Source organism: Phyllobates terribilis, unplaced genomic scaffold (genome assembly GCF_046119375.1).
Source record: "Phyllobates terribilis strain yellow unplaced genomic scaffold, ASM4611937v1 Scaffold_2__4_contigs__length_985480577, whole genome shotgun sequence".
NCBI classification, from domain to species: Eukaryota; Metazoa; Chordata; class Amphibia; order Anura; family Dendrobatidae; genus Phyllobates; species Phyllobates terribilis.
In genome coordinates this window covers 968,939,277-968,966,065 of record NW_027362762.1, presented here as the reverse complement: position 1 = coordinate 968,966,065, position 26,789 = coordinate 968,939,277, and the positions used below count along the sequence as shown (strand labels likewise).

At 52.8% G+C, this 26,789-nt stretch overlaps 1 protein-coding gene across 3 annotated transcripts in view; it reads right to left on the bottom strand.

The window, feature by feature from the left end:
• The window catches only part of LOC141240668 (uncharacterized), a 42,426-nt gene extending 16,779 nt beyond the window's left edge, over positions 1-25,647 (bottom strand). For 2 of the 3 annotated variants that reach the window (XR_012305798.1, XM_073668693.1), the window contains exons 1-4: positions 25,273-25,647; positions 16,239-16,568; positions 9,357-9,620; positions 2,449-2,543 (exon numbers count right to left, since the gene is read on the bottom strand). Coding sequence is in view for 2 of the 3 variants with exons in the window: in XM_073668693.1 (XP_073524794.1) it covers positions 2,449-2,543; positions 9,357-9,620; positions 16,239-16,568; positions 25,273-25,306 (723 nt within the window). In the remaining variant the exon portion in view is untranslated. The remainder of the gene's footprint in view (positions 1-2,448; positions 2,544-9,356; positions 9,621-16,238; positions 16,569-25,272) is intronic. The other variant, XM_073668694.1, reaches the window with a different exon arrangement.
• Between the last annotated feature and the right edge of the window lie 1,142 nt (positions 25,648-26,789).

Below are 26,789 nucleotides of genomic sequence, written 5' to 3'. Positions count from 1 at the left end.
CACCTCCTTATGAGGTTTCTCTGTATAAGACGAAGAGTACACCTCAATTCGTCACAGATTCTTTCTCCCTTACACTACAATTCAGGAATGCTTTGAAACCTCGACTATCAGTTACGGGAGGCAGCTATCTAAAGAGAGTTCAGTGACAGGAGGAGGAGGAGATGGTGTTCACACGAGCACGCGCAGGCATGCGACGTCACTCGTTTTAACACTTGCTGGTTCAGGACGTGGTGCGGGACGCCTGAGGTCTCACCACTCGACCGATCACCCACCCAGATCCAACCTGACAACCCAACAGGAACCGCTGCGGCTGACACACAGGCAAGTGAGACATATAAAATACATCTCAACTTACCGTGTTCGATGGAGGTTGATCAGGCCTCAAATTCAGCCACCGCGGTCACCACCAGGGAAATCAGCGATATGGGTCCGGGAGGGCGGCGTACCGCTAGCCACGCCGCACGTTGAGCGCCATTTGTGGGGGTCGTGATGACATTCCACTTGTCCTCCAGTCACTCCAAATTCAAACTATGAGCATGGGTCAACCATTCAAAGAATGAGTCAGGCAACAAGCTGGTTCAAACTCAGAGCACGCTCAAAAGACTACTACAGACAACGTTCCCAGCAATGTTCTGAGTTTATTTTTTACATGCATAAACCTAAATACACTACATAATGGGGAGGGGATAGGGGTTGTCCGGAGCGGGGTAAGCCACGAAAGTCAAGTGTCTGGCCACTCCTGATTGGTCCACATCTCCTTATCTCAGTCTCTGGGCAGATATTGCAGCCGTCAGCTTATAATCTTGTTTCGTTTCTCTGAAATAAGTCTTGGCAACACTGGAACTGTCTTAGTTTAAGTTTCGATTTGAGTAATACGTAGCAAGGAAAGCTTATTGTTATAAGACACAAAATGGTGGTTAGTACATTAGCAAAAAAGCGTATAAAAGTTACAAGAATATAAGGCTGAGTTCACACGATGCGTTTTTCATGCGTTTCCGCGGCGTTTTTGCAGTTGCGTAAACGCCGCGGAAACGCATGAAAAACGCATGGTAGAAGGGCAGCAATATTCCCCAATGGAAATCCGCATGTGCTGTGCCCATGATGCGTAAACGCTGCGGTCAAAAATTCGCAGCATGTCAATTAATTTTGCGGAAACGCTGCTCTTTTGCCGCCATTGACTTGCATTAGACCGCATGGAATCCGCATCACTGTATATGTTGATGCGCTTTTCATGCGGTCTAATGTGCGGATGGTACCCGGGTGTGGAGGAGAGGACTCTCATCCAGACCCAGGTACCATTAAAAAAAAAAGAATAAAATAAAAAATATATATATTCTCACCTTCTGACGGGCCGCGCTGCGTCCTGCCGGCTTCCCGCGCACTTCGCGGTTGAATGAAGGACCTTCGCTGACGTCAGAGTCATGTGACGGGTCACGTGACGCTGACGTCGGAAGGTCCTACAGTCTTCACTGCCGGCAGCCGGGACCGATGAAGCAGGACACCGGGGGCCATCAGATGGTAACGTATAGATTTATTTTTTATTTTTTGACATCACACACTATATAAATCCATGCCGGTTGCATGGATTTATATAGTGTAAAGTTGACAAGCACTTTCCAAGTGATGCTAAAATCGCTTGGGAAGTGCTTGTCAACCCGCATGCGGAAATGAAAGTGAAGACCGCTTCATTTCCGCATGTCCCTGGCAGGAAACCGCATGTACAATCCGCATGCGTTTTTTCCTGCCAGAGAGATGCAGAAACGCTCAGGAAAAAATCCTGAGCATTTCTGCATCGTGTGCACATACCCTAAAAGTGGAAATAAATATATTCTCTTTTACCCTGACAATATTTTTTATAGGACGGGTTGTGGGTGACATTATCTGGAGATTTTGTTTTCTTGGAAGACATTTATAATAAACTGGTCTCACCCTTGAGCTGGATGAGTATAAAGGACAATACCGGAGCGGATACTTCACCGGGCGAGAAATCTGTTCCCTGAAATACAAGTGTGTGATCTGCTGTGTGCATCATAGATCCTGAGCCCCAGAGATCACAACTACCAGAGCAGCCACTGGCCTGTACAGGACCGGGCGGTGCGGCAGAGACGGGAGGTCAGGGCCGGGCGGTGCGGCAGAGACGGGAGGTCAGGGCCGGGCGGTGCGGCAGAGACGGGGAGGTCAGGGCCGGGCGGTGCGGCAGAGACGGGGAGGTCAGGGCCGGGCGGTGCGGCAGAGACGGGGAGGTCAGGGCCGGGCGGTGCGGCAGAGACGGGGAGGTCAGGGCCGGGCGGTGCGGCAGAGACGGGGAGGTCAGGGCCGGGCGGTGCGGCAGAGACGGGGAGGTCAGGGCCGGGTGGTGCGGCAGTGATGGGAGGTCAGGGCCGGGCGGTGTGGCAGTGACGGGGAGGTCAGGGCCGGGTGATGGGACTAATAGATACAGAGACTCACCTTTACTAAAAGAGCGATGACAACCATCACCACGACTATAAACACTGTTCCAATAGTAACATATAAACCAGGAAAAGATACAGAGAACTCAGGATCTGAGGAGAGAAACACATTTCCATTAGTCTAAGTCTGTAATAAAAAATGAAATGTCCAGAAACTCAGGGACAGATTTACTACTCCGGTCTGATAGAGACGACTGCAGGAACTAGACAGAGGCAGCCGGTGCAGTAAATATATCAGGGGCTCATTAATTGGTTCCTTTAAAAGTGATCCCGCCCGCTTCCCTAGACCCCAAAACCATTGAATCCTCTACCTTCTAATAGACCCTTGTCTTGGCTTATTGATCACCACAAAATCAATTTAATAATTTTGCTTGTAATAAACTAATTAGTGGGAGACTTATCGTAGGGGCGTTCATTTCCCCAAACTGATCATGTTACACCCCTGTGGGCGAGAGGGACACGATGTGAAAGAGCGATGTCACCGCTGGCTATTTGTATATATCTTGCCCCCATGTTCTGCCGCAAGCACGCACGCACACAGCCAGCCAGCCAGCCCAGGGGCGGGCAGGCGGGCGCACGCACGCACACAGCCAGCCAGCCAGCCCAGGGGCGGGCGCGCACACGCACGCACACAGCCAGCCAGCCGGCCCAGGGGCGGGCGGGCGCAAGCACGCACGCACACAGCCAGCCAGCCCAGGGGCGGGCGCGCGCACGCACGCACACAGCCAGCCAGCCAGCCCAGGGGCGGGCGCGCGCACGCACGCACACAGCCAGCCAGCCAGCCCAGGGGCGGGCGCGCGCACGCACGCACACAGCCAGCCCAGGGGCGGGCGCGCGCACGCACGCACACAGCCAGCCCAGGGGCGGGCGCGCACACGCACGCACACAGCCAGCCAGCCAGCCAGCCCAGGGGCGGGCGCGCACACGCACGCACACAGCCAGCCAGCCCAGGGGCGGGCGGGCGCACCTACGCACACAGCCAGCCAGCCCAGGGGCGGGGGCGGGCGGGAGCGCGCACGCACACAGCCAGCCAGCCCAGGGGCGGGCGCGCGCACGCACGCACGCACGCACACAGCCAGCCAGCCCAGGGGCGGGCGCGCGCACGCACACAGCCAGCCAGCCCAGGGGCGGGCGCGCACACGCACGCACACAGCCAGCAAGCCAGCCCAGGGGCGGGCGGGCGCACGCATGCACACAGCCAGCCAGCCCAGGGGTGGGCGCGCGCACGCACGCACACAGCCAGCCAGCCAGCCCAGGGGCGGGCGGGCGCACGCACGCACGCACGCACACAGCCAGCCAGCCAGCCCAGGGGTGGGCGCGCGCGCGCACGCACACAGCCAGCCAGCCCAGGGGCGGGCGGGCGCACGCACGCACGCACACAGCCAGCCAGCCAGCCAGCCCAGGGGCGAGCGGGCGCACGCACGCACACAGCCAGCCCAGGGGCGGGCGGGAGCACGCACGCAAACAGCCAGCCCAGGGGGGGTCGGGCGGGCGCAAGAACACAGCCGAGGGGCGCGCGCACACACACAGCCAAACTGCATAAGCCTAAGGAGGCAGAAAGATCTTTTACAAAGTGTGCCACTCATACCCACAGGGGCTTAACATGATTAGTGGCAGGATAAGTCCGGGATAATAAACACCCCCCACAAATAAATATATATAATCGTCTTATCCCGTCTGTCTGTCTGTCTGTCCAGGAAATCCCGCGTCGCTCATTGGTCCGCCAGCGGCCAATCAGCGCCGCGGGATTTCGGAAAAAAGATGGCGGCCGTTAGCAGCTCATTTGTGGGACGGAGCTCAGCGGCGATGCAGCCGGGAGATGACCGGCGCGAGGCGCTCATCTCCCGGCCGGCAACAGCAGAAGGAACCCGACCGCCGGACCCATCTGCGGGACTGAGATGCAACCGGGAGATGAGCGGCACGAGGCGCTCATCTCCCGGCCGGTAGCAGCGGAAGGACCGCCGGCGCCGCTGACCTCCATGCGGAAGGGAGGACCGGGGAGCGGCGCTGCGGGTCGGGATACTTCTGCTGCCAGCGCCCGCTATGTACCGGGTTCTCGCAGCGTAAGTACCCGCACAGGCAACGCCGCTCCCCGGTCCTCACCAAGACGATTCGATGATTGGTAGCGGTCTTCGGACCCGACCAATCATTGATCTTGGCGCAAAACTTAAACACCGCTGTGCTGATTGGTCGCCGACGCTGCCCGCGACCAATCACCGATTTGGGCGCCAAATTTAAATATCGGCCGCGACCAATTACCGATCTTGGCTCCACATTTAAACACCGCTGTGCTGATTGGTCGCGGACGCTTTTTAAATTTGGCGCCAAAATCGGTGATTGATCAGCGATTTTTAACACAAATGTCCGGACCTTTGTAACACCATGCGGATACTGTGGGGACATCAGTGGCTAGGGTGTGAAGGGAGGTCCGGGGAGCGGCGCTGGATACTTCTGCTGCGAGCGCCCGCTCATGTCCCGGGTTCTCTGAGCGGAAGTATCCGCACAGGCAGCGCCGCTGACATCCATGCGGCTAGGGTGTGAAGGGAGGACCGGGGAGCGGCGCTGACATCCAATTGGTCGCGGCCGCTATTTAAATCTGCCGCACAAATCGGTGATTGGTCGCTGTCTTGGCCCGCGACCAATCACTGATTTTGGCGCCAAAGTTAAACACTATTGTGCTGATTGGTCGCGGACGCTGACCGCGACCAATCACCGATTTGGACGCCAAATTTAAATATCGGCCGCGACCAATCAGCACAATAGTGTTTAACTTTGGCGCCAAAATCAGTGATTGGTCGCGGGCCAAGACAGCGACCAATCACCGATTTGTGCGGAAGATTTAAATAGCGGCCGCGACCAATTGGATGTCAGCGCCGCTCCCCGGTCCTCCCTTCACACCCTAGCCGCATGGATGTCAGCGGCGCTGCCTGTGCGGATACTTCCGCTCAGAGAACCCGGGACATGAGCGGGCGCTCGCAGCAGAAGTATCCCGCCCCGCAGCGCCGCTCCCCGGACCTCCCTTCACACCCTAGCCACTGATGTCCCCACAGTATCCGCATGGTGTTACAAAGGTCCGGACATTTGTGTTAAAAATCGCTGCCCGCGACCAATCACCGATTTTGGCGCCAAATTTAAAAAGCGTCCGCGACCAATCAGCACAGCGGTGTTTAAATATGGAGCCAAGATCGGTAATTGGTCGCGGCCGATATTTAAATTTGGCGCCCAAATCGGTGATTGGTCGCGGGCAGCGTCGGCGACCAATCAGCGATTTTTAACACAAATGTCCGGACCTTTGTAACACCATGCGGATACTGTGGGGACATCAGCGGCTAGGGTGTGAAGGGAGGTCCGGGGAGCGGCGCTGCGGGTCGGGATACTTCTGCTGCGAGCGCCCGCTCATGTCCCAGGTTCTCGGAGCGGAAGTATCCGCACAGGCAGCGGCGCTGACATCCATGCGGCTAGGGTGTGAAGGGAGGACCGGGGAGTGGCGCTGACATCCAATTGGTCGTGGCCGCTATTTAAATGTGCCGCACAAATCGGTGATTGGTCGCTGTCTTGGCCCGAGACCAATCACGGATCTTGCCGCAAAAGTTAAACACTACGGTGATGATTGGTCGCGGACGCTGCCCGCGACCAATCACCGATTTGGGCGCCACATTCAAATGTCGGCCGCGACCAATCACCGATCTGGGCTCCACATTTAAACACCGCTGTGCGGATTGGTCGCGGACGCTATTTAAATTTGGCGCCAAAATCGGTGATTGGTCGCGCCTAGCGTCGGCGACCAATCAGCACAGCGGTGTTTAAATGTGGAGCCAAGATCGGTGATTGGTCGCGGCCGATATTTAAATTTGGCGTCCAAATTGGTGATTGGTCGCGGGCAGCGCCAGCGACCAATCACCGATTTTTAACACAAATGTCCGGACCTTTGTAACACCATGCGGATACTGCAGGGACATCAGCGGCTAGGGTGTGAAGGGAGGACCGGGGAGCGGCGCTGCGGGTCGGGATACTTCTGCTGCGAGCGCCCGCTCATGTCCCGGGTTTTCGCAGCGGAAGTATCCGCACAGGCAGCTGCGCTCCCCGGTCCTCACTAATACGATTCCCTGATTGGTCGCGTGCGGAGAGCGCGACCAATCAGTGATCTTGGCGCTAAAGTTAAACACCGCTCTGCTGATTGGTCGCGGCCGCTGCCCGCGACCAATCACCGATCTTGCCGCCACATTTAAACACTGCTGTGCTAATTGGTCGCGGACGCCAGCCATGACCAATCAGCGAGCTTGGCGCCAAATTTAAACAACGCTCTGCTGATTGGACGCGTCTGTCGTCCGCGACCAATCAGCAGAGCGTTGTTTAAATTTGGCGCCAAGCTCGCTGATTGGACGCGTCTGGAGTCCGTGACCAATCAGCGAGATTGGCGCCAAATTTAAACAACGCTCTGCTGATTGGTCGAGGCCGGCGACCGCGACCAATCAGCAGAGCGGGGTTTAAATTTGGCCCCAAAGTCGCTGATTAGTCGTGTCTGACGGCCGCGACCAATCAGCAGAGCGTTGTTTAAATTTTGCGCCAAAATCGCTGATTGGTCGCGGCCGGCGGCCTCGACCAATCAGCGATTTTTGCGCCAAATTTAAACACCGCTCTGTATCGCTCTGCTGATTGGTCGCTGCCGCCGACCGCGACCAATCAGCAGTATTAGCGCCAAATTTAAACACCGCTCTGCTGATTGGTCGCGACTAATCAGCGATTTTGGTGCCAAATTTAAACACGCTTTCCAGTCCTCACTAACACGGTTCGCATATTGGTCGCGGTCGCTGCCCGTGACAAATCACCGATATTGCCGCCAAATTTAAACACCGCTTTGCTGATTGGTCGCAGTTGCCGAACGCGACCAATCAGCGATTTGGGCGCCAAATTTAAACGCCGCTCTGCTAATTGCGCCCGGTCGGCCGCATACCTATTCTAGAATACCCGATGCGTTCGAATCGGGCCACCATCTAGTTACATATAATACCCCAGTAATAACCTCTTACCTGTAATCTCCAGTACATGGGGTATAGAAGGTGTGGGGTACATATAATACCCCAGTAATACCCTCTTACCTGTGATCTCCAGTACATGGGGTATAGAAGGTGCGGGGTACATATAATACCCCAGTAATACCCTCTTACCTGTAATCTCCAGTACATGGGGTATAGAAGGTGCGGGGTACATATAATACCCCAGTAATACCCCTCTTACCTGTGATCTCCAGTACATGGGGTATAGAAGGTGCGGGGTACATATAATACCCCAGTAATACCCTCTTACCTGTGATCTCCAGTACATGGGGTATAGAAGGTGCGGGGTACATATAATACCCCAGTACATGAGGTATAGAAGGTGCGGGGTACATATAATACCCCAGTAATACCCTCTTACCTGTGATCTCCAGTACATGGGGTATAGAAGGTGTGGGGTACATATAATACCCCAGTAATACCCTCTTACCTGTGATCTCCAGTACATGGGGTATAGAAGGTGCGGGGTACATATAATACCCCAGTAATACCCTCTTACCTGTAATCTCCAGTACATGGGGTATAGAAGGTGCGGGGTACATATAATACCCCAGTAATACCCCTCTTACCTGTAATCTCCAGTACATGGGGTATAGAAGGTGCGGGGTACATATAATACCCCAGTAATACCCTCTTACCTGTGATCTCCAGTACATGGGGTATAGAAGGTGCGGGGTACATATAATACCCCAGTACATGAGGTATAGAAGGTGCGGGGTACATATAATACCCCAGTAATACCCTCTTACCTGTGATCTCCAGTACATGGGGTATAGAAGGTGCGGGGTACATATAATACCCCAGTAATACCCTCTTACCTGTAATCTCCAGTACATGGGGTATAGAAGGTGCGGGGTACATATAATACCCCAGTAATACCCTCTTACCTGTGATCTCCAGTACATGGGGTATAGAAGGTGCGGGGTACATATAATACCCCAGTACATGAGGTATAGAAGGTGCGGGGTACATATAATACCCCAGTAATACCCTCTTACCTGTGATCTCCAGTACATGGGGTATAGAAGGTGCGGGGTACATATAATACCCCAGTAATACCCTCTTACCTGTAATCTCCAGTACATGGGGTATAGAAGGTGCGGGGTACATATAATACCCCAGTAATACCCTCTTACCTGTAATCTCCAGTACATGGGGTATAGAAGGTGCGGGGTACATATAATACCCCAGTAATACCCTCTTACCTGTAATCTCCAGTACATGGGGTATAGAAGGTGTGGGGTACATATAATACCCCAGTAATACCCCTCTTACCTGTAATCTCCAGTACATGGGGTATAGAAGGTGCGGGGTACATATAATACCCCAGTAATACCCTCTTACCTGTGATCTCCAGTACATGGGGTATAGAAGGTGCGGGGTACATATAATACCCCAGTAATACCCTCTTACCTGTAATCTCCAGTACATGGGGTATAGAAGGTGTGGGGTACATATAATACCCCAGTAATACCCCTCTTACCTGTAATCTCCAGTACATGGGGTATAGAAGGTGCGGGGTACATATAATACCCCAGTAATACCCTCTTACCTGTGATCTCCAGTACATGGGGTATAGAAGGTGCGGGGTACATATAATACCCCAGTACATGAGGTATAGAAGGTGCGGGGTACATATAATACCCCAGTAATACCCTCTTACCTGTGATCTCCAGTACATGGGGTATAGAAGGTGCGGGGTACATATAATACCCCTCTTACCTGTAATCTCCAGTACAGGTGATCTAGAAGGTGTGGGGTACATATAATACGCCAGTAATACCCTCTTACCTGTAATCTCCAGTACAGGGGATATAGAAGGTGCGGGGTACATATAATACCCTCTTACCTGTAATCTCCAGCTGGTATTCCCGGGTCTCCTCACTGACTGGGTTTGTGATTCGGACCCAGAGTCTCCTCCCGGCGTCGTCTCTCTGGGCTCTCGGGATAATCACCGTCCTGTTATCATTTATCAGCCGGTATCGCTCAGGGAGAAGCCCCCCGTCCACCTCCCAGGTCACAGCCGTTTCCTCTCCAGAGAACTGGACGCTCACAGCGACGTCCTCACCCATCCGGCTGCTGTTACTGGTGATGGTGGAGAGGAGAACTGGATCTGAAAGTATCAGAAGGTTGGTTACCACTAGTTTAGAGATGAAACCAAGTAAGGTTACTTTTTTTGATTGGCCATGGTTTTGGTGAACCAGATTTAACTTAATTGATTACTTGTTACTGCCCTAGTGCAGTACAATGACGGACACGATTGTTACAGATGAGGAATCTCTTACAAACCGCTCCTATAACTATTAGGATTCCCTTTACTATAAATGCCCTGAGTCCAACATTCAAGCACACACCTTTGAGTCGGCCGAGGCTCAGTGTGAAGCTCTGGATGCAGACACATCTCTAGAGGCTTACACAAGCCCAAAACACATCAATTCTCAGTTCTCTGGTCTCCTTTTGTGTGGTTGGAAACAAGGCCTAATTAATGATATCTACATCATCCGGCGGCCCGTAAGTTCCTGGTAGCAGAAATCCCAAACTCCAACCACCACCTGGCCAGTGATGAGGACAATGTCTGCTTATTGGGTCTTCTGGAGAGAACTAGATAAACCTCATTAGCGGCTGCCCATGCAGAGATTGGCAATATCGCTGCGGGAGGTGAAGAGAGCGGTAGTCCCTACTACAGTCCCTACTGCCCTCCATTTCCCACCCATCCTCCGCATTCTGGATTTCACAGCGTGCAGATACACATGAACAAAACCTTGTGTTATTCTCCTAGACCCGGTCCAAAAATATTTCCCTCAACTGCACTTGTTACAAACATTTTCACCTTCAATCACAGGTCCATGGCCTCAGCCCAAAAGGCCGAACCCCTTAGTGACCGAGACAATTTTAACCTTCATGACCAGGCAAAATTTTTGGAAAATGACCAGTGTCCCTTTATGAGGCAATAACTCTGGAGCTTCAACGGATCCCCCCCGATTCTGAGATTATGTCACAAAAAAAACATTGTCCTATATGATAGTGGTAAAATGTGTAGGCTGTGACTAGCGTTTACTTGTAAAAATATTGAAAATTGTGAAATTTTTGCAATTTTCAAACTTTTAATTCTTATGCCCTTAAACCACAGAGGGGGGTTACACAAAATAGTTAACCCCTTTCTGACATGCTACGTAATACGTCCCTGTGCCCTATGGACCAGGTACGTATTATTACAGGAAAGTGATTGCGCCCACACAGAAGCTGCGATCGCCGCCGGGTGTCAGCTGATTCTGACAGCTGGCACTCAGTGCCAGGAGCGGTGCCGCACCGCTCCCTGCAATTTAACCCCCTAAGTGCTGCGATCGCAGCATTTAGCGAGCGAGCAGAGGGACAGAAGCCCCTCTGCTCTCAGATCGGAGACCCCGCGACGTCATCGCGGGGTCCCGATCATTGCCATGGTGACCCGATGTAGTCATGATGAAATCCAGTTCACCAGGCACTAGAAAGTTAGTTTGACCATGCGCAGTGCATGGTCAAACTAACTTGTGTCTGCAGCACTGACAGGTTACAAGGTATAACAGTAATCCTGCACTGCTATACATTATAACTGCGTCAGACTGCAGAAAAAGTGAAAGTTCCATAAGAAAAAAAAAACGTAAACGCTGCGCTCAAAAATCCGCAGCATGTCAATTAATTTTGCAGAAACGCGGCGTTTTCGCCGCCATTGACTTGCATTAGAACGCGCCAATTCCGCAAGACTGTATCTGTACTTGCGTTATTGGCGCGTTCTAATGTGCGGATGGTACCCGGGTGTAGAGGAGAGAATCTCATCCACACCCAGGTACCATTAAAAAATCTGTAAAAAAAAGAATAAAATAAAAATAAATGTATACTTACCTTTTGTCGGCCCGTGCACCACTCCTGCTTGGTTCCCGGCACTTTGCAGTGAGTTGTAGGACCTGCGCTGACGTCAAGAGTCATGTGACGGGTCACGTGACGCTGACGTCAGCAGGTCTTTCAATTCAAAGTTGCCGGCGAGGGAGAACGGAGCAGCACAGCGCGGGCCATCGGAGGGTAAAGTATACATGTATTTTTTATTTTTACCACTCTCTCGGGTCACACTACATAAATCCATGCCAGTTGCATGGATTTATATAGTGTGACCTAGTTGTCACAAGCACTTTCCAGGTGATGCTAAAATCGCCTGGAAAGCGCTTGTCAATCCACATGTGGAAATGCATGTGGAAACGCATGTATTCCGCAGGAAAAACGCATGCACAATCTGCATGCGTTTTTTTCTGCCAGGGAGATGCAGAAATGATGCAGAAATACCCTTATACCGCACGAGGAACAGCATAAAAAATAAATAAAACAAATTCTTCACCTGCAGTTGATTTGTTCATTCTGCCTCCCAAAGATCACAGTAAGGTTTGGCTCACATTTATCCTGCGCTCTACGCTGAGCACTTACAGCGGGGTTTCCATGTTTCTTAAATACATGATTTAGACAGATCTCCCCCGGAGGAATATTCTCTGTAATGAGGTAGATTGGGACACTGGACGCCGTCTAGCCTGTGATCCCACGGTGTCCGTCTTTTTATTAGGCGTGCATAAAAGTGCTGTCGGCCACAGTTTTGTGGACCTCTGGAAAAAAAGGACACCGCTAAACAGAGGCTAGACGGAGTCCAGAGTAAGGCTGTTTCACACCAGTACCGGAGATATGCATGTCCGTGTGCACCTGTGTGGCAACAGTGTACCGCATCAGGAGCACACGTACCGGCGCCTGGAAATCAGCGGTACAGTAAGGCTATGTGCCCACGATGCAGAAATGCTCCGGATTTTTTCCTGAGTGTTTCTGCATCTCCCTGGCAGAAAAAATGCATGCGGATTGTACATGCGTTTTTCCTGCCAGGGACAAGCGGATGTGAAGCGTTCTTCACATGTATTTCGCATGCAGGTTGACAAGAGATTTTAGCATCACCTGGAAAGTGCTTGACAACTTGGTCACACTATATAAATCCATGCAAACAGCATGGATTTATATAGTGTGACCAAGTTAATAGTTGAAAAAAAGATTAAAAATGCTCTTTTGTACGGCTCGCGGTGGTGTGAAAGGACCTTCCATGACGTCATTTGGTCATGTGACAGGTCATGTGACCGCCGACATCAGCTGTCGCGTAAGCCGTCACCTGACTAAATGACGTCATGGAAGGTCCTTTCACACAACCGCGAGCCGTACAAGAGACCGGACGGAGCGGAGAAAAGACCGGGGGACATCGGTAGGTGAGTATAATGTATTTTTTTTTTTTTTTTCACCGGTACTATGGTATCCGGGTCTGGATGAGAGAGTCTCCTCTTCTCCAGACCCGGGCACCATCCACACATTGAATCGCTTAATATCTGCATGTGCACATGTAGTCATGTGGATATTAAGCGATTTAATGCAAGTCAATGGCAGCGAAAACGCCGTGATTACGCAAAATTGGTAGTGCTGAGGATTTTTCCGCAATGATAATCTGCAGAAGAAATTTCCGCAGCATGTGCACAGCACAGCGGATTATCATTGGGGGAACATGGCAGGCCTTCTACCAAGCGTTTCTTCAGCGGAATTGCCGTTGCGGAAATGCTTAAAAAACGCTTAGTGGGCACACAGCCTTAGTGCTATTCCCAAGCACCGGGTGCTGAACGCTGCCCTCATCATTGCGCCCTGTTGAAGCCGCAATCAGCGCGAGCAAGAGACAATCATGAGATAAGAATAAAATACTTATTAATAATCACCTGTCCGAAGATGTCCCCCACTGTAACCCATCTGAATGCTCACACAGAGGAGTGACTCCAGCAAGTGAGCCCCGGAGCTGCGCTGAACTCAAAGAGTGACGCTGAACTCAAAGAGTGACGCTGAACTCAAAGAGTGACGCTGAACTCAAAGAGTGACGCTGAACTCAAAGAGTGACGCTGAACTCAAAGAGTGACGCTGAACTCAAAGAGTGACGGGACATCGCTAGCGGAGCGCAGCTCCTGGGCCCGCTCGCTGGAGCAAGTCATTCTCCAGAGCAGTCAGGTGGGTTTCAGCGGGTGACCTCTTCGATGTGTGAAAGAAGCCCAACTCTGCTGCCTCATTATAGTGAATGGATCCCTCGGGGGTTCATTTGAATTACGCAGGAGCTGTGTATATGGAGTCTGCATACTACTGCAGGAAAATCTGCGCTCCAGGAGGCAGATAGCGCTCCGTCCCTCCCGAGTCTCGCCGTGTGGGTCAGCAGTACTGTGCAGCCACATATGGGGGACTTTTACATTCAGCACAACTTGTGTGACAAATTTTGGTGTCATTTTTACCCATTTCCCACTGTGAAAATGTAAAATCTGGGGCCAATACAAAACTTTGGTGGTAAAAATGTAATTATATACTTTCTTTACTGCCCAATGGTGTAAAATTCTGTGAGGCACATGTGTTGTCAACATACTCACTGCACCCCTACAGCATACTCACTGCACCCCTAGACGAATTCATTGAGAGATGAATTTCTGCACACAAAATTCTCATACCCTAAGGCGGTGTGCCCACGATCCGGAGCCGCTGCGGGTTTGACGCCGAGTGCTTATGCAGCCTCAAACCCGGAGCGGCCAGATGTTACAGCACAGTGGATGGCATTTGTAAAAATCCCATGTCCACTACGCATCTGCGGCACACCCGCCGAAACTGACATGCTGCGTTCTGGAAAGATGTGCCGCATGTCAATCTCTCCGGCGGGTCCACGTGCGGGCTTTCTCCATAGACCCAACCTCTATGAGGAAAGTCCACATGTGAAAAAATAAATAAATTGCGCAGTGTCTGGGCCGCAGGTCTGGATGCATCGCGGGCACATACCCTGGAAAATAGTGCAAAATTTGTAGCAAAACCCAATTGCCAAAATGATTTTTAGTCCAAAATTCATGCATTTATTTAATTAAAAAAAATATATATATTGCCCCAAAAAGGTGGACAACCAAAAAAACGGCCAATTCCTCAGGATGAAGGACACTGACTGGGATCAATTGGTGTTACAGGTTTATGTTACTTATATGGCGCCATTAATTCCACAGCGCTTTACAGACATCATCACTGTCCCCATTGGAGCTCACAATCTAGATTCCCTATCAGTCTGTATCTGGAGTGCGGGAAGAAACCGGAGAACCCGGAGGAAACCCAGGAAACAAGGGGAGAACATACAAACTCCTGGCAGATGTTGTCCTTGGTTGTATTGGAGCCCAGAATTCCAGGACGACAAAGCCACTGAGCCGCCCTACACACCGTACAATGCCAACCACCGAGCCACCCTATACACCATACAGTGCCAACCACCGAGCCACCCTATACACCATACAGTGCCAACCACCGAGCCACCCTATACACCGTACAGTGCCAACCGCCCTGCCACCCTATACACCATACAGTGCCAACCACCGAGCCACCCTATACACCATACAGTGCCAACCACCAAGCCACCCTATACACCGTACAGTGCCAACCACCGAGCCACCCTATACACCGCACAGTGCCAACCACCGAGCGACCCTATACACCGTACAGTGCCAACCACCGAGCGACCCTATACACCGTACAGTGCCAACCACCGAGCCACCCTATACACCGTACAGTGCCAACCACGAGCCACCCTATACACCGTACAGTGCCAACCACCGAGCCACCCTATACACCGTACAGTGTTAACCCCCGAGCCGGCCATATAGTGATAGAGATGTAAAGCTCCCGCTTTCCTGTATGGGTCAGACTGCTGAATATATTCCTATAAGTAACACGCACAGAGGACAATCACCACCGCTACGCGGCCACATCCACGGCTGGGAAGGACACTAATGACTGAAGGGCGCTCATATTCCTGGGGGGCTCACATCCACGGCTGGGAAGGACACTAATAACTGAAGGGCGCTCATATTCCTGGGGGGCTCACATCCACAGCTGGGAAGGATACTAATGACTGAAGGGCGTTCATATTCTTGGGGGGCTCAGGCATTTAACAACTACGAGCTGAAGATTACTGATTTATAACGTTTCTAAAGTCAGATAACGTAGACAATGTACGGCCAGAGACCACCAGGAAAGCAAGAAACCCCCAAAAGTTCTTTACATACAAAAGCCACAAAAGTCTGCGGACGTATTGGGGAGCTGGAGACCGAGGACCCCGAGAAAGTAGAATATACCAGAGAGGAGAGCGACAGATGGAGCTGACCCCAATGGGCTTAATATGAGGTCTAATATTCAGATGGTGAAACAGAAATGGTCCAAGCGAAGCTCCATGAATCCAATGAAGACCCCCCGACCGGCTGCACCCCCCGATTCTGAAGGAACGCGGCTCAGATATTGCGGAGCCCCTGTATATAATCTATAGGGTCTAGTGACCTGTGCGGGACCCTGGCACAGAGATCACGGGGGGGTCCCATTATCAGAAAGGGGTCCAGGTCTTTCCTGGGTAATTAATATCCGGGGGCTTCTAAAGGACAAAACACAGGAGTATGTGATAAAAAATATAAGTGATGGCCGGTGCGGTTATACCAGGGACAGGAGCCGTCAGATCACCTAGATACGATCTATGAAGAGGGGAGTAACAAAATCATGAGGGTCCACAGGAAGCAAAACCCCATGAGGCACGTGCTAATCTCCCACCTTACAGAAAAAAACTCCTTCCCGACTCCACATCCAGCAATTCCCGCAGTAGAGTGCGAGCTCTGCGGTCAGCAGCGGCTCTTACCTAGTACAGTGATGGATAGAGTTTTCAGGGATCTGGTTGTTGTGTTGTCATACACCACATTATACACACAGGAGTCGTTCTTCCCGGCGTCTGTCAGGCTCCAGCACCCGCTGCTCGTGTTATAGAGGAGTCTGGGCTCATAGCGATTCTTGAGCCGCATATCCTCACACCACAGCTCCAGTAATGGCGTCTCTTCTCCTCCACATATTCTGTACAGCTGCAGGACGCAGACTGTACAAGGACTGTTCATGCTGCAGTCGGTGATGTCTGATCCTCTCCGCACATAGACTTCTCCTGATGAGAGTTGTAGTGCGGTCAGGATAACGAGACCTGTGTAGACACAAGAGGATGATCGGTTTGAGAGAGTTGTATCTGTAGACACGTTGGTAGCAGATCTCCTTTCTTCTGGCCCAGATCAGATCTTTCATCTTTTCTCACTTTCACCAATATACAGGGAGATCTGAGCGGCCGATCAGGAGATAAATGGCGGCTACAATGGGCGATGCAGACAGGGGTTTTCTGTGATCGGCAAAAATCACAAGCGAAAAGGTAATAAGTGGTAAAAGAAGAAACCGCGTTACTGACCCGACAGCTCCTCCTGCGCTGCCGCTCTGCGTCATTGCTCTGCAGAGGTTGTGTGTCGCTCACCCATACGAGCGCTCAGCGGAGTCACCTGCAGGGGGCGCCGGAGACACAGGGCCCGCAGAGGGGGGGGGGGGGGGGGGAGCCAGCGCCGGAGACACAGGGCCCGCAGAGGGGGGGAGCCAGCGCCGGAGACACAGGGCCCGCAGAGGGGGGAGCCAGCGCCGGAGACACAGGGCCCGCAGAGGGGGGGAGCCAGCGCCGGAGACACAGGGCCCGCAGAGGGGGGGAGCCAGCGCCGGAGACACAGGGCCCGCAGATGGGGGGAGCCAGCGCCGGAGACACAGGGCCCGCAGAGGGGGGGAGCCAGCGCCGGAGACACAGGGCCCGCAGAGGGGGGGAGCCAGCGCCGGAGACACAGGGCCCGCAGAGGGGGGGAGCCAGCGCCGGAGACACAGGGCCCGCAGAGGGGGGAGGAGCCAGCGCCGGAGACACAGGGCCCGCAGAGGGGGGGGGAGCCAGCGCCGGAGACACAGGGCCCGCAGAGGGGGGGGGAGCCAGCGCCGGAGACACAGGGCCCGCAGAGGGGGGGGGAGCCAGCGCCGGAGACACAGGGCCCGCAGAGGGGGGGGGGAGCCAGCGCCGGAGACACAGGGCCCGCAGAGGGGGGGAGCCAGCGCCGGAGACACAGGGCCCGCAGAGGGGGGGAGCCAGCGCCGGAGACACAGGGCCCGCAGAGGGGGGGAGCCAGCGCCGGAGACACAGGGCCCGCAGATGGGGGGAGCCAGCGCCGGAGACACAGGGCCCGCAGAGGGGGGGGGGGGGGGGAGCCAGCGCCGGAGACACAGGGCCCGCAGAGGGGGGGGGGGGGGGGGGAGCCAGCGCCGGAGACACAGGGCCCGCAGAGGGGGGGAGCCAGCGCCGGAGACACAGGGCCCGCAGAGGGGGGGAGCCAGCGCCGGAGACACAGGGCCCGCAGAGGGGGGGAGCCAGCGCCGGAGACACAGGGCCCGCAGAGGGGGGGAGCCAGCGCCGGAGACACAGGGCCCGCAGAGGGGGGGAGCCAGCGCCGGAGACACAGGGCCCGCAGAGGGGGGGAGCCAGCGCCGGAGACACAGGGCCCGCAGAGGGGGGGAGCCAGCGCCGGAGACACAGGGCCCGCAGAGGGGGGGAGCCAGCGCCGGAGACACAGGGCCCGCAGAGGGGGGGAGCCAGCGCCGGAGACACAGGGCCCGCAGAGGGGGGGAGCCAGCGCCGGAGACACAGGGCCCGCAGAGGGGGGGAGCCAGCGCCGGAGACACAGGGCCCGCAGAGGGGGGAGCCAGCGCCGGAGACACAGGGCCCGCAGAGGGGGGAGCCAGCACCGGAGGCACAGGGACCGCAGAGGGGGGAGCCAGCGCCGGAGGCACAGGGCCCGCAGAGGGGGGAGCCAGCACCGGAGGCACAGGGACCGCAGAGGGGGGAGCCAGCGCCGGAGGCACAGGGCCTATCAGGCAAGTAATGGGTCTTTGGTAATTTTCCTCTTTTGCCATTTACTCTGTCATACATTCATGTCATTCATTCTTCCACTCTGGCTGACAATTGAGATTTATCTTGCTCACTATATGGTAAAACTGACCTGTGATTATGATTCCCCAGTTCAGTATGATTACACAGATAAAAAATAAACTATACTTTTTTGGTAAGTGGTGAAAAAAAAAAATCAAATTTGTATGAAAAAAAAAAAAAAAAAATTGCTTTTGTTGCCATTTTCCGAGACCCAACGTCACCATTTTTCGGGATCTGGGGCCGGGTGAGGGCTTATTTATTGCGTTCTGAGCTGACATTTTTAGGGGTAGATCAGATGTTTTGATCTCCCGTTATTGCATTTTATTGCAATGCTGCAGCGACCAAAAGAAAACGTAATTCTGGTGTTTAAAATTTTTCTCGTTACGCCGTTTACCGGTCGGATTCTTTTTTTATATTGATAGATCGGGCGATTCTGAACGCGGCGATACCAAATATGTGTATGTGGGGTTTTTTTTTTTTATTTTGAATGGGGCAAAAGGGGCGTGATATAAAGATTTTTTTTTACACTTTCTGCTTGCTTCAATAGTCTCCATAGCAGACTAGAAGCAGCAGTTGTCAGATTACCACTGCTACATAGAGGCGATGAGCAGATCACTTGTATGCAGATTTCCTCACTTGCTATGAGAGCCAACCACTGGGTGGCGCTCATAGCAATTGAGACATGACAACCACAGGGGTCGGCTGCAGACCCCGGGTTGTCATGCCCACCCATCAGTGACCCGTGATCATGTGACGGGGTCACCGATGGGCGGGGCTAATGCCACACTTCCGGTGCGGCGATGTTAAATGCCGTTGTCAGAGATAGACAGCGGCATTTAACTAGTTAACAGCCACGGGTGGATCGCGATTCCACCCGAGGCTGTTGTGGGCATGTGACGCTCCCGGGTGGAAGGAGATGAGGTCCAGGGGAGACGCCTCTCCTTCCCCCTCTCGCTAGCCCACCCTGAGAGATGGGGGTACTCGGATCCGGGCCTTCTGTGGAAGGTGGATGCAGTCGTGGCCTAGGCCTGGTCCGTGCCCAGGGTTGTCACATCAAAATAAGGGCTAGGAGGGACGGTGGTATTCGAGTGGATTTTAATGACTACGCCACCTGTGGTGTCCGGTGATTCGCCACCAGCACTGCAGCAGTCCTCCGAGGCGGGTGGTTATGGTAGCAGAAGATGGTACTACTCTCCACAGGCGAAGCAGGGCCTCAGGGCAGAGGAAAATAGGAGGATGGGAGTAGTAGTAGATGTGGTGCGGTGTGGTTCAATAAGGAACCGGAGGAAAGGGATGCACGTTGTTAACCATCAGCTGCAAGGCTTCTCCTTGCTCCTCACGGTGCGCTGCGGCCACCAGGAAAGGGGTGTTCGGCACACTCCGGGTAGTTCGGATGCAACAATCAGGAACCCCAGCACCAGAGTGTTCCTAGAAACTCCCGCTAGGTCCTCTCCTGTCCATGTGTGTGGTAAGTGTGGTAAGGCCGGGTCTCCCTATGCACAGAACAAGGGTACGGGTGGCGACTCTGCTCCGTCCGTTACCCGGTGGGATCCACTGAGCCTCCGGGCTTTCCTGACTAGGACGTGAAGTGACAAAGTCAGGTGTCGGGGGCCGGTACCCCTATTGCAGCAGGAGTCCCTCTGACTAGGCCAGAATAAAGAGTACAGGTGGCGTTTGCCGCTCCGTCCGCATCCCCCTGGGATCCTTTTGCCTGTGGAGATTTACTCCTCCGCTCCCCTCCAGGCCTTCTTAGGTAGGGACCTTGACCGGGTAGAGAAAGCCGTTAACTAAAACCCGCTCCTCGCCTCAAGGCCAGAGCACGAGGACCGTGTATCTTCAACAGCTGCAGGTTCACACAGAAAGCCACGTTCAGTGATGAAGATCACAATCAAAGACCATGAACCTAAGATGGCCGTTTATTAAATATCTATTAGCAAGTGTAACCTCTAGGTGTGTCCTCCACCCTCCCCCACTACTAGGTTCCCCCTATCTTTGGTCCCCCCCCCCCCCCCATCTCCTCTTATCACAGCCGGGGCAGCACCCTGGTGCATATAAGCCCCCCACAGGTGGGAGAGGTGTAGTGTTGAATGCAGAGGTGGGGTCCTGTCAGCTGCACCATCCTTACCTCGGAGAGGAGATACCTCACCTCATTAAAGAGATGCAGTACCGCTGTGGCGACCGAACCCTCAGGGGCGCCACAGGCACATGTCAGCTGTATAAATCAGCCGGCATATGCCCAGTTCAGTGCGGGCTCAGGGCCAGAGCCTTCACTGAACCGGCCTTTCAGACCTGTTGTGTACTATTACTGACCAGGTCGCAAAGGGGCTAAAGGCAAATGATTGATTAAATCAGCCGTCATGTGGACTTCACCAGAGCCCGAAACTTACCCGACGCATCGACAGCAGGGACATCCATATACATTATGTCAAGAAGGGGTTAAAAGGACAAACACGCTGAAAAAGGCTGTGGATGCCAAGAGCTTACAAGTTCTAATCTTAAAGTTTTAGGCTTTAATTTAACTGGCACAGCGATAAAGCCCTGGCATGTGAAGGGCAACGGCCCACTTGTCTTGTGGTGAATGTGTAATGTCTTTGTGCACCTGGATGTTGCAAGTGAGGTGAGTGTTGGGCTGCTTGCCCACGATGCAGATTTAATGCGTTTTCGGGGCGGCATTTCCCTCGTGGAAAAGCATTAAAATCTCTTGTTAAGAGGTCTGCCATGTTTCCCAATGATAATCCGCATGTGCTGAGCTGCGTATTATTGCAGAAAAATCCGCAGCACAACCAATTGACTTGCATTGAACCGTTTAACATCCGCATGCACACAGGCAGATATTATGCAGTTCAATGAACGGATGGTACGCGGGTCTGGAGAAGAGGAGACTCATCCGACCCGTGTACCATCGTTCCTGCAAGCTAAAAAAGAATTATAAAGTAAAAAAATATATATTCATACCTCTCCGGTGGCGATCCTCTCTCCTCGGTGGCCCGCGGTGTACTGGCAGGACCTGCGGTCACGTCATTTAGTCAGCTGATAGTCAAGAAACCATCACCTGACCGCTCAAGTCAGTGGTCACGTGACCATCAGCTGACTAAATGACATCACCGCAGGTCCTGCCAGTACACCGCGGGCCACTGAGGAGAGAGGATCGCCGCCGGGAGGAGACCGGGGGCCGCCGGAGAGGTGAGTATAAGTTGTTTTTTTCTTTTTATTTATACTAGATGAACAATTTGAAGCAGAAATCTCCTCATAAGTTGGTCGCACAACATAAACCCGTGCCAGTTGCATGGATTTATATTGTGCGACCAACTTGTCAAGCCCTTTTCCAAGTGATGCTCAACATCGCTTGAAAAAAAAAATGCATGTAAAATCCGCATGTACAATCCGCACGCACAATCCGCACGCACAATCCGCATGCGTTTTTTCTGCCAAGGAGATGCAGAAACGCTCAAGAAATTTCTGCATCGTGGGCACATGCCCTAACCCGACTATACAGCATATAGTTACAGCGGTGATCAGTCTTACGGCTCAGTCCTAGTTATTGCTCTTAGTTGCAGGACAAAGAAGTGGCAGCTGCAGAGTCTGGTAAAGAATGAAGGACGCTGAATGTTTTTTTTTTTATAAATTGCTGAACCAGGGAAATTGTAGGGGAGTGTTTTTTCAAAAAGCATCTTTGTGTGTATTTTTAATTTTGATTAGTGGGTTGGCAATGGGGGTGTCTGACACCTCTCTCCATTACTAACACCAGGCCTTGATGTCAGCGGTGATTTTTGACAATTCACAGCTGACATCAACCACAATTATCCTGATTGCCGACAGCACCGGGACAATCGGGAACAGTGAAGGCAAAGAGCCAGCGTTGGAGCACCCGATGTGAGGCGCCACTGCTTGGGCGGCTTCGGACTGGTATTTTTTAGCCTAGGAAGGGCTCAATGACCAGAGATCTTCCCAGCCTAATAATATAAGCCCTTAGCTGCCTGCTTTACCTTTGTTGGTTATCAAAAATAAGGGGGACCCCACTTTTTTTATTTATTAGGATAAAAATTCCTATTGGGAGCGCCATTACACTGCTAGGGGGTGCCGCGTTTCACTGCTAGGGGGTGCCGCGTTTCACTGCTAGGGGGTGCCGCGTTTCACTGCTAGGGGGTGCCCATGGGGGAGGGGGCGCCCATCACACTGCTAGGGGTGCCCATGGGGGAGGGGGCGCCCATCACACTGCTAGGGGTGCCCATGGGGGAGGGGGCGCCCATCACACTGCTAGGGGTGCCCATGGGGGAGGGGGCGCCCATCACACTGCCAGGGGTGCCCATGGGGGGGGGCATTACACTGCCAGGGGTGCCCATGGGGGGGGGCGCATTACACTGCTAGGGATCAGGGCTGTGGAGTTGGAGTCGTGGAGTTTGTGTCCATTTTGGTGGAGTCGGTATTAAATGAACCAACTCCTAAAATATATAATACATTGGGTGCAGGAGTTCAATGCAGTGTGTGGGGAATATTTTTTCATAAGAATTGGGGAAAGTTCTGAAATGTCCTATAAATGTCTGTCCTATTCCTGATCTAAGGGTCTGGACTTTTAGCTGAGCTCAATCTGTGCTAGGCTATGTGCCCACGATGCAGAAATGCTCCGGATTTTTCCTGAGCGTTTCTGAATCTCCCTGGCAGAAAAAATGCATGTGACTCGCCCCCTGGGCCGTGGGGCACTCGGATCCGGGCAATAGGGGGAAACGATGGGAGTAGTAGTGGCAACCCGGTTCCGTGGCTCAGGGTGGTCAGGCCAGTGGTAGTCCGTTATGTGTTAATGATTATGTCCGACTACGCCACCCGTGGATTTGCGGTTATTAGGAACCGCCGCTGCAAGGCAGACCGCTGGGGCTGATGAGATGTGCAGCTGGGATGGTGTGACTCCCCACGGGAAGAGTGCGGCCCCAGGGCAGTATAGTGGATGGTGGGAGTGATGGTGGTGAGAGTCCCAGTACCGGTAGTGCTGGAGGAGCAAGGAGCACACAGACAACAGGTTGCAGTCCAGGGTCTTTACTTGAACAGGTAAACTGACCCACAAACAGTCCCAGCTAGGAGGGGACCTGGATGTCTGAGAGCAACGGGGAAATTGGCCCTGGTCAGGGTGAGGGTGTAGGCCTACCGTGCTTTCTACGCTCCTTCTGGCTATCTCCTCCTGATAGGGTAACAGCCCACGTTTCCGAGCTTTCTCGCCTGTATGGCCTGCGACGTGGGTTCCTTTCTGCTCCCAGCCTTGTACGGCTTTACTGGTCCCTTCGGTTGTGGCAGGGCCTCCAGACTTCTTAGGCCAAGGAATGTATAGTCCCTTGCGGACTGGTTCTCTGCTGGGGGATGTGGAATCCTTCCAGCCTCAGACACCAAAGTCTGGTAAAGTTAAGTCTTTTCTCTGCCAAGACAGGCTCTCTTCGCCTCTTGTCTCTGGCTTGTGGCTCTCCTCCTGCCACAATTCCTCTTAGGTGCAATCAACTTTCTGTCCCTGCTCCACTCTGGGACACGTCTCAAAGCTGAGACAGGCAATCCAGTTCTCTCTAACCCTGTCCTCAGTACCAGCTTTTTATAGGGGCAGCCTGCTCCCCCTACTGGCCAGAGAACCTCCCCCTTGCTCTCAGACACAGCTTTATTACACTTGTGGCATCCAGGTAGGGTGACACACATGCGGATGGCACATGCGTTTTTCCTGCCAGGGACATGCGGATGTGAAGCGTTCTTCACTTGCATTTCTGCATGCGGGTTGACAAGAGATTTTAGCATCACTTGGAAAGTGCTTGACAACTTGGTCACACTATATAAATCCATGCAACCGGCAACCAGCATGGATTTATATCGTGTGACCGAAAGAACGGTAAAAAATAAATATATACTTACCATCTGATAGCCTGCCGACGCCAGCGGTCGTGTGACCCGTCACATGACTAAATGACGTCACGGCAGGTCCTTTTAGTCCATCGCGAGCTGCCGGCAAGCCAGGATGGATCGGATAAGGACACCGGGAGCAATCAGAAGGTAAGTATAATATTTATTTTTAATTTTATTCTTTTTTTCACAGGTTGTATGGTACCCGGGTCCGGAGGAGAGTCTCCTGTCCTCCACACCCGGGTACCATCCGCACATTGAAACGCTTGGATTCCGCATCTACAGATCCAGTGATGCGGATTCCATGTGTTCCAATGTAAGTCAATGGTGGCGAAAACGCTGCGATTCCACAAAATAATTGGTAGTGCTGTGGATTTTTCCGCAATGATAATCCGCAGCGGAAATTTCCGCAGCATGTGCACAGCACAAGAGGATTATCATTGGGGGGACATGGCAGACCTTCTACCAAGCGTTTTTAAGCGTTTCTGCAACGGAATTGCCGCTGCGGAAACACTTAAAAAACGCACAGTGGGCACACAGCCTTAGAGTAAATTTATCACTTACACATGAGCCGTGTATGAGGGAGTCGGAGGCGTGGAAATTGAGGAGTTGGAGGTTTGGCTTATCGACTCCACAGCCCTGATAGGGATGTCTATGGGGGCACATTATACTTTATAGGATGATTATGGGGGCGCATTATACTTTATAGGATGATTATGGGGGTGCATTATACTTTATAGGATGATTATGGGGGTGCATTACACTACTAGGGATGACAGACCCTGCGGGCGCGCACCCCTCTCTTCTCCACCAGTCCTGGGCTCAGGTTGCCATGGCGCCTATCACTTTGGCGGGTAAATCAGCAGCTCCCATCCTGCACCAAGGAGTCTCCAACCACCGGCTGCTGCGGGGGATCGGGCGGAGAGGAGCGGGGTGTCCGATCTGTCCTGCAGCCTCCTGTTGGTGCAGGAGCCTCCGAGCTCAGACGCTGCCCGGACACGTAGCGCAGAACACCGGGAAGGGGAGCAGGTACCTGAGAGCAGCCGGGTCCGAAGCGCAGCGGCCATCACTGCGGAGAGACGGGGATCAGTCAGCGGCCTGTGGTGTCGTCACCCAGGAGGAGGAGTGACAGGGAGAAGCCCCGCCCACCACCTCACACCGCCATGTTCCCCTCCACTCCTGTCTGTGCAGATCGCGGGAATTCTCCTTCAGCTATTGGACACCAGGCTCCTCCCTTATCCCCGCCCTGAAGGAGGGGCTTGGGCTGCAGCATCCGGGGGGATGGGAACCGAGCAAACCGAAACAAACTGGCCGGTGACATCGTCTTCCGCTGAGGAGACTGCACAGTGACGGCCGATCAGTGTTTGGAAGAAGACGGAAGTGACGTCTGGGGAGACAGGAAGTACGTAACATACTGAGGGCGGAGACTGTTACCATGGTGACTGAGCGCGTTATGCAGAGGAGGAGGTTCCTGGGCCCACACTGGGGAGAGGAGGTGGTCTCTCCAGCAGCTCCCGTCTCCTCAGCATTGCGCCCTCTAGTGGATCCTCCAGGCATCACCTGATCTAGACGGCTCATTACTAGTGTTGAGCGATACCTTCCGATATCAGGAAATATCGGATCGGATTGGATCGGACCGATACCGAAAAAAGTATCGGATATCGCCGATACCGGAAACCAATGCAAGTCAATGGGATACAAATATCGGAATGAAAATAAACCCTTTCTTTCCTTGTAGGTTATTTCTACATGAAGGAAAACAACTAAGAATAATGTAGAATGTATTGGGGGAGGTGGGGGAGACAATAAAGGCATAGAGGTTTAGCCCAATCAAATGGAATAACAGGAATTAATTTTTTTTTTAAGACGTTCTGAGTTACGGAAATATTGACTATGTTAAGTATTTTTATATTTTGTCAGATATTTATGTTTCACTACTTCCATGCTCTTCACCTTCTTTTTTACTTCTCCCACACTTTCTCCTTCATCATCTTCAGCATCTTTTTCATCCACTTCTTCTTCACCTTCTTCATCTTCTTCTTCTTCACCTTCTTCGTATTATTCTTTTTTTTACATTCTTCATATTCTACTTCTTCATCTTCTTCATAGTCTTCTTCTTCATCATATTCTTATTTGTGACAGGCATTCCTGTAGTTGTTATCTATAAAAGGTTGGACATTACACCTTTCGTTCTGCCCGTCACAAAAGATTTACAACAGGATTTGTCCACGTTCAGTTTGGCCTGCAGCAGCAGGTCTTTTCCAGGGGCACCACGAGGAGGAACGGACTCACCCCCATACACTGCTTAGTCATCTTCTGCTTATAATTTAGATATTATCTTTTGCTCTGATTTTTAGTCTTATGCTTAATGTTCTTCCGCTTTTTGTTCTGCAGCTTCTTGTATTTCTGCTTCTTGGTTTTCTGTCTCTTGTTCTTCTGTATCTTGGTGCTTGTCTTCTCTTCTTTGTCCTCTTGGTCAACTTCTTCAGGGTCATCTTCTTGGTCTTCTTTGGGGTGGTCTTCAGGGTCGTCGTCTTCGGGGGTCCTCGT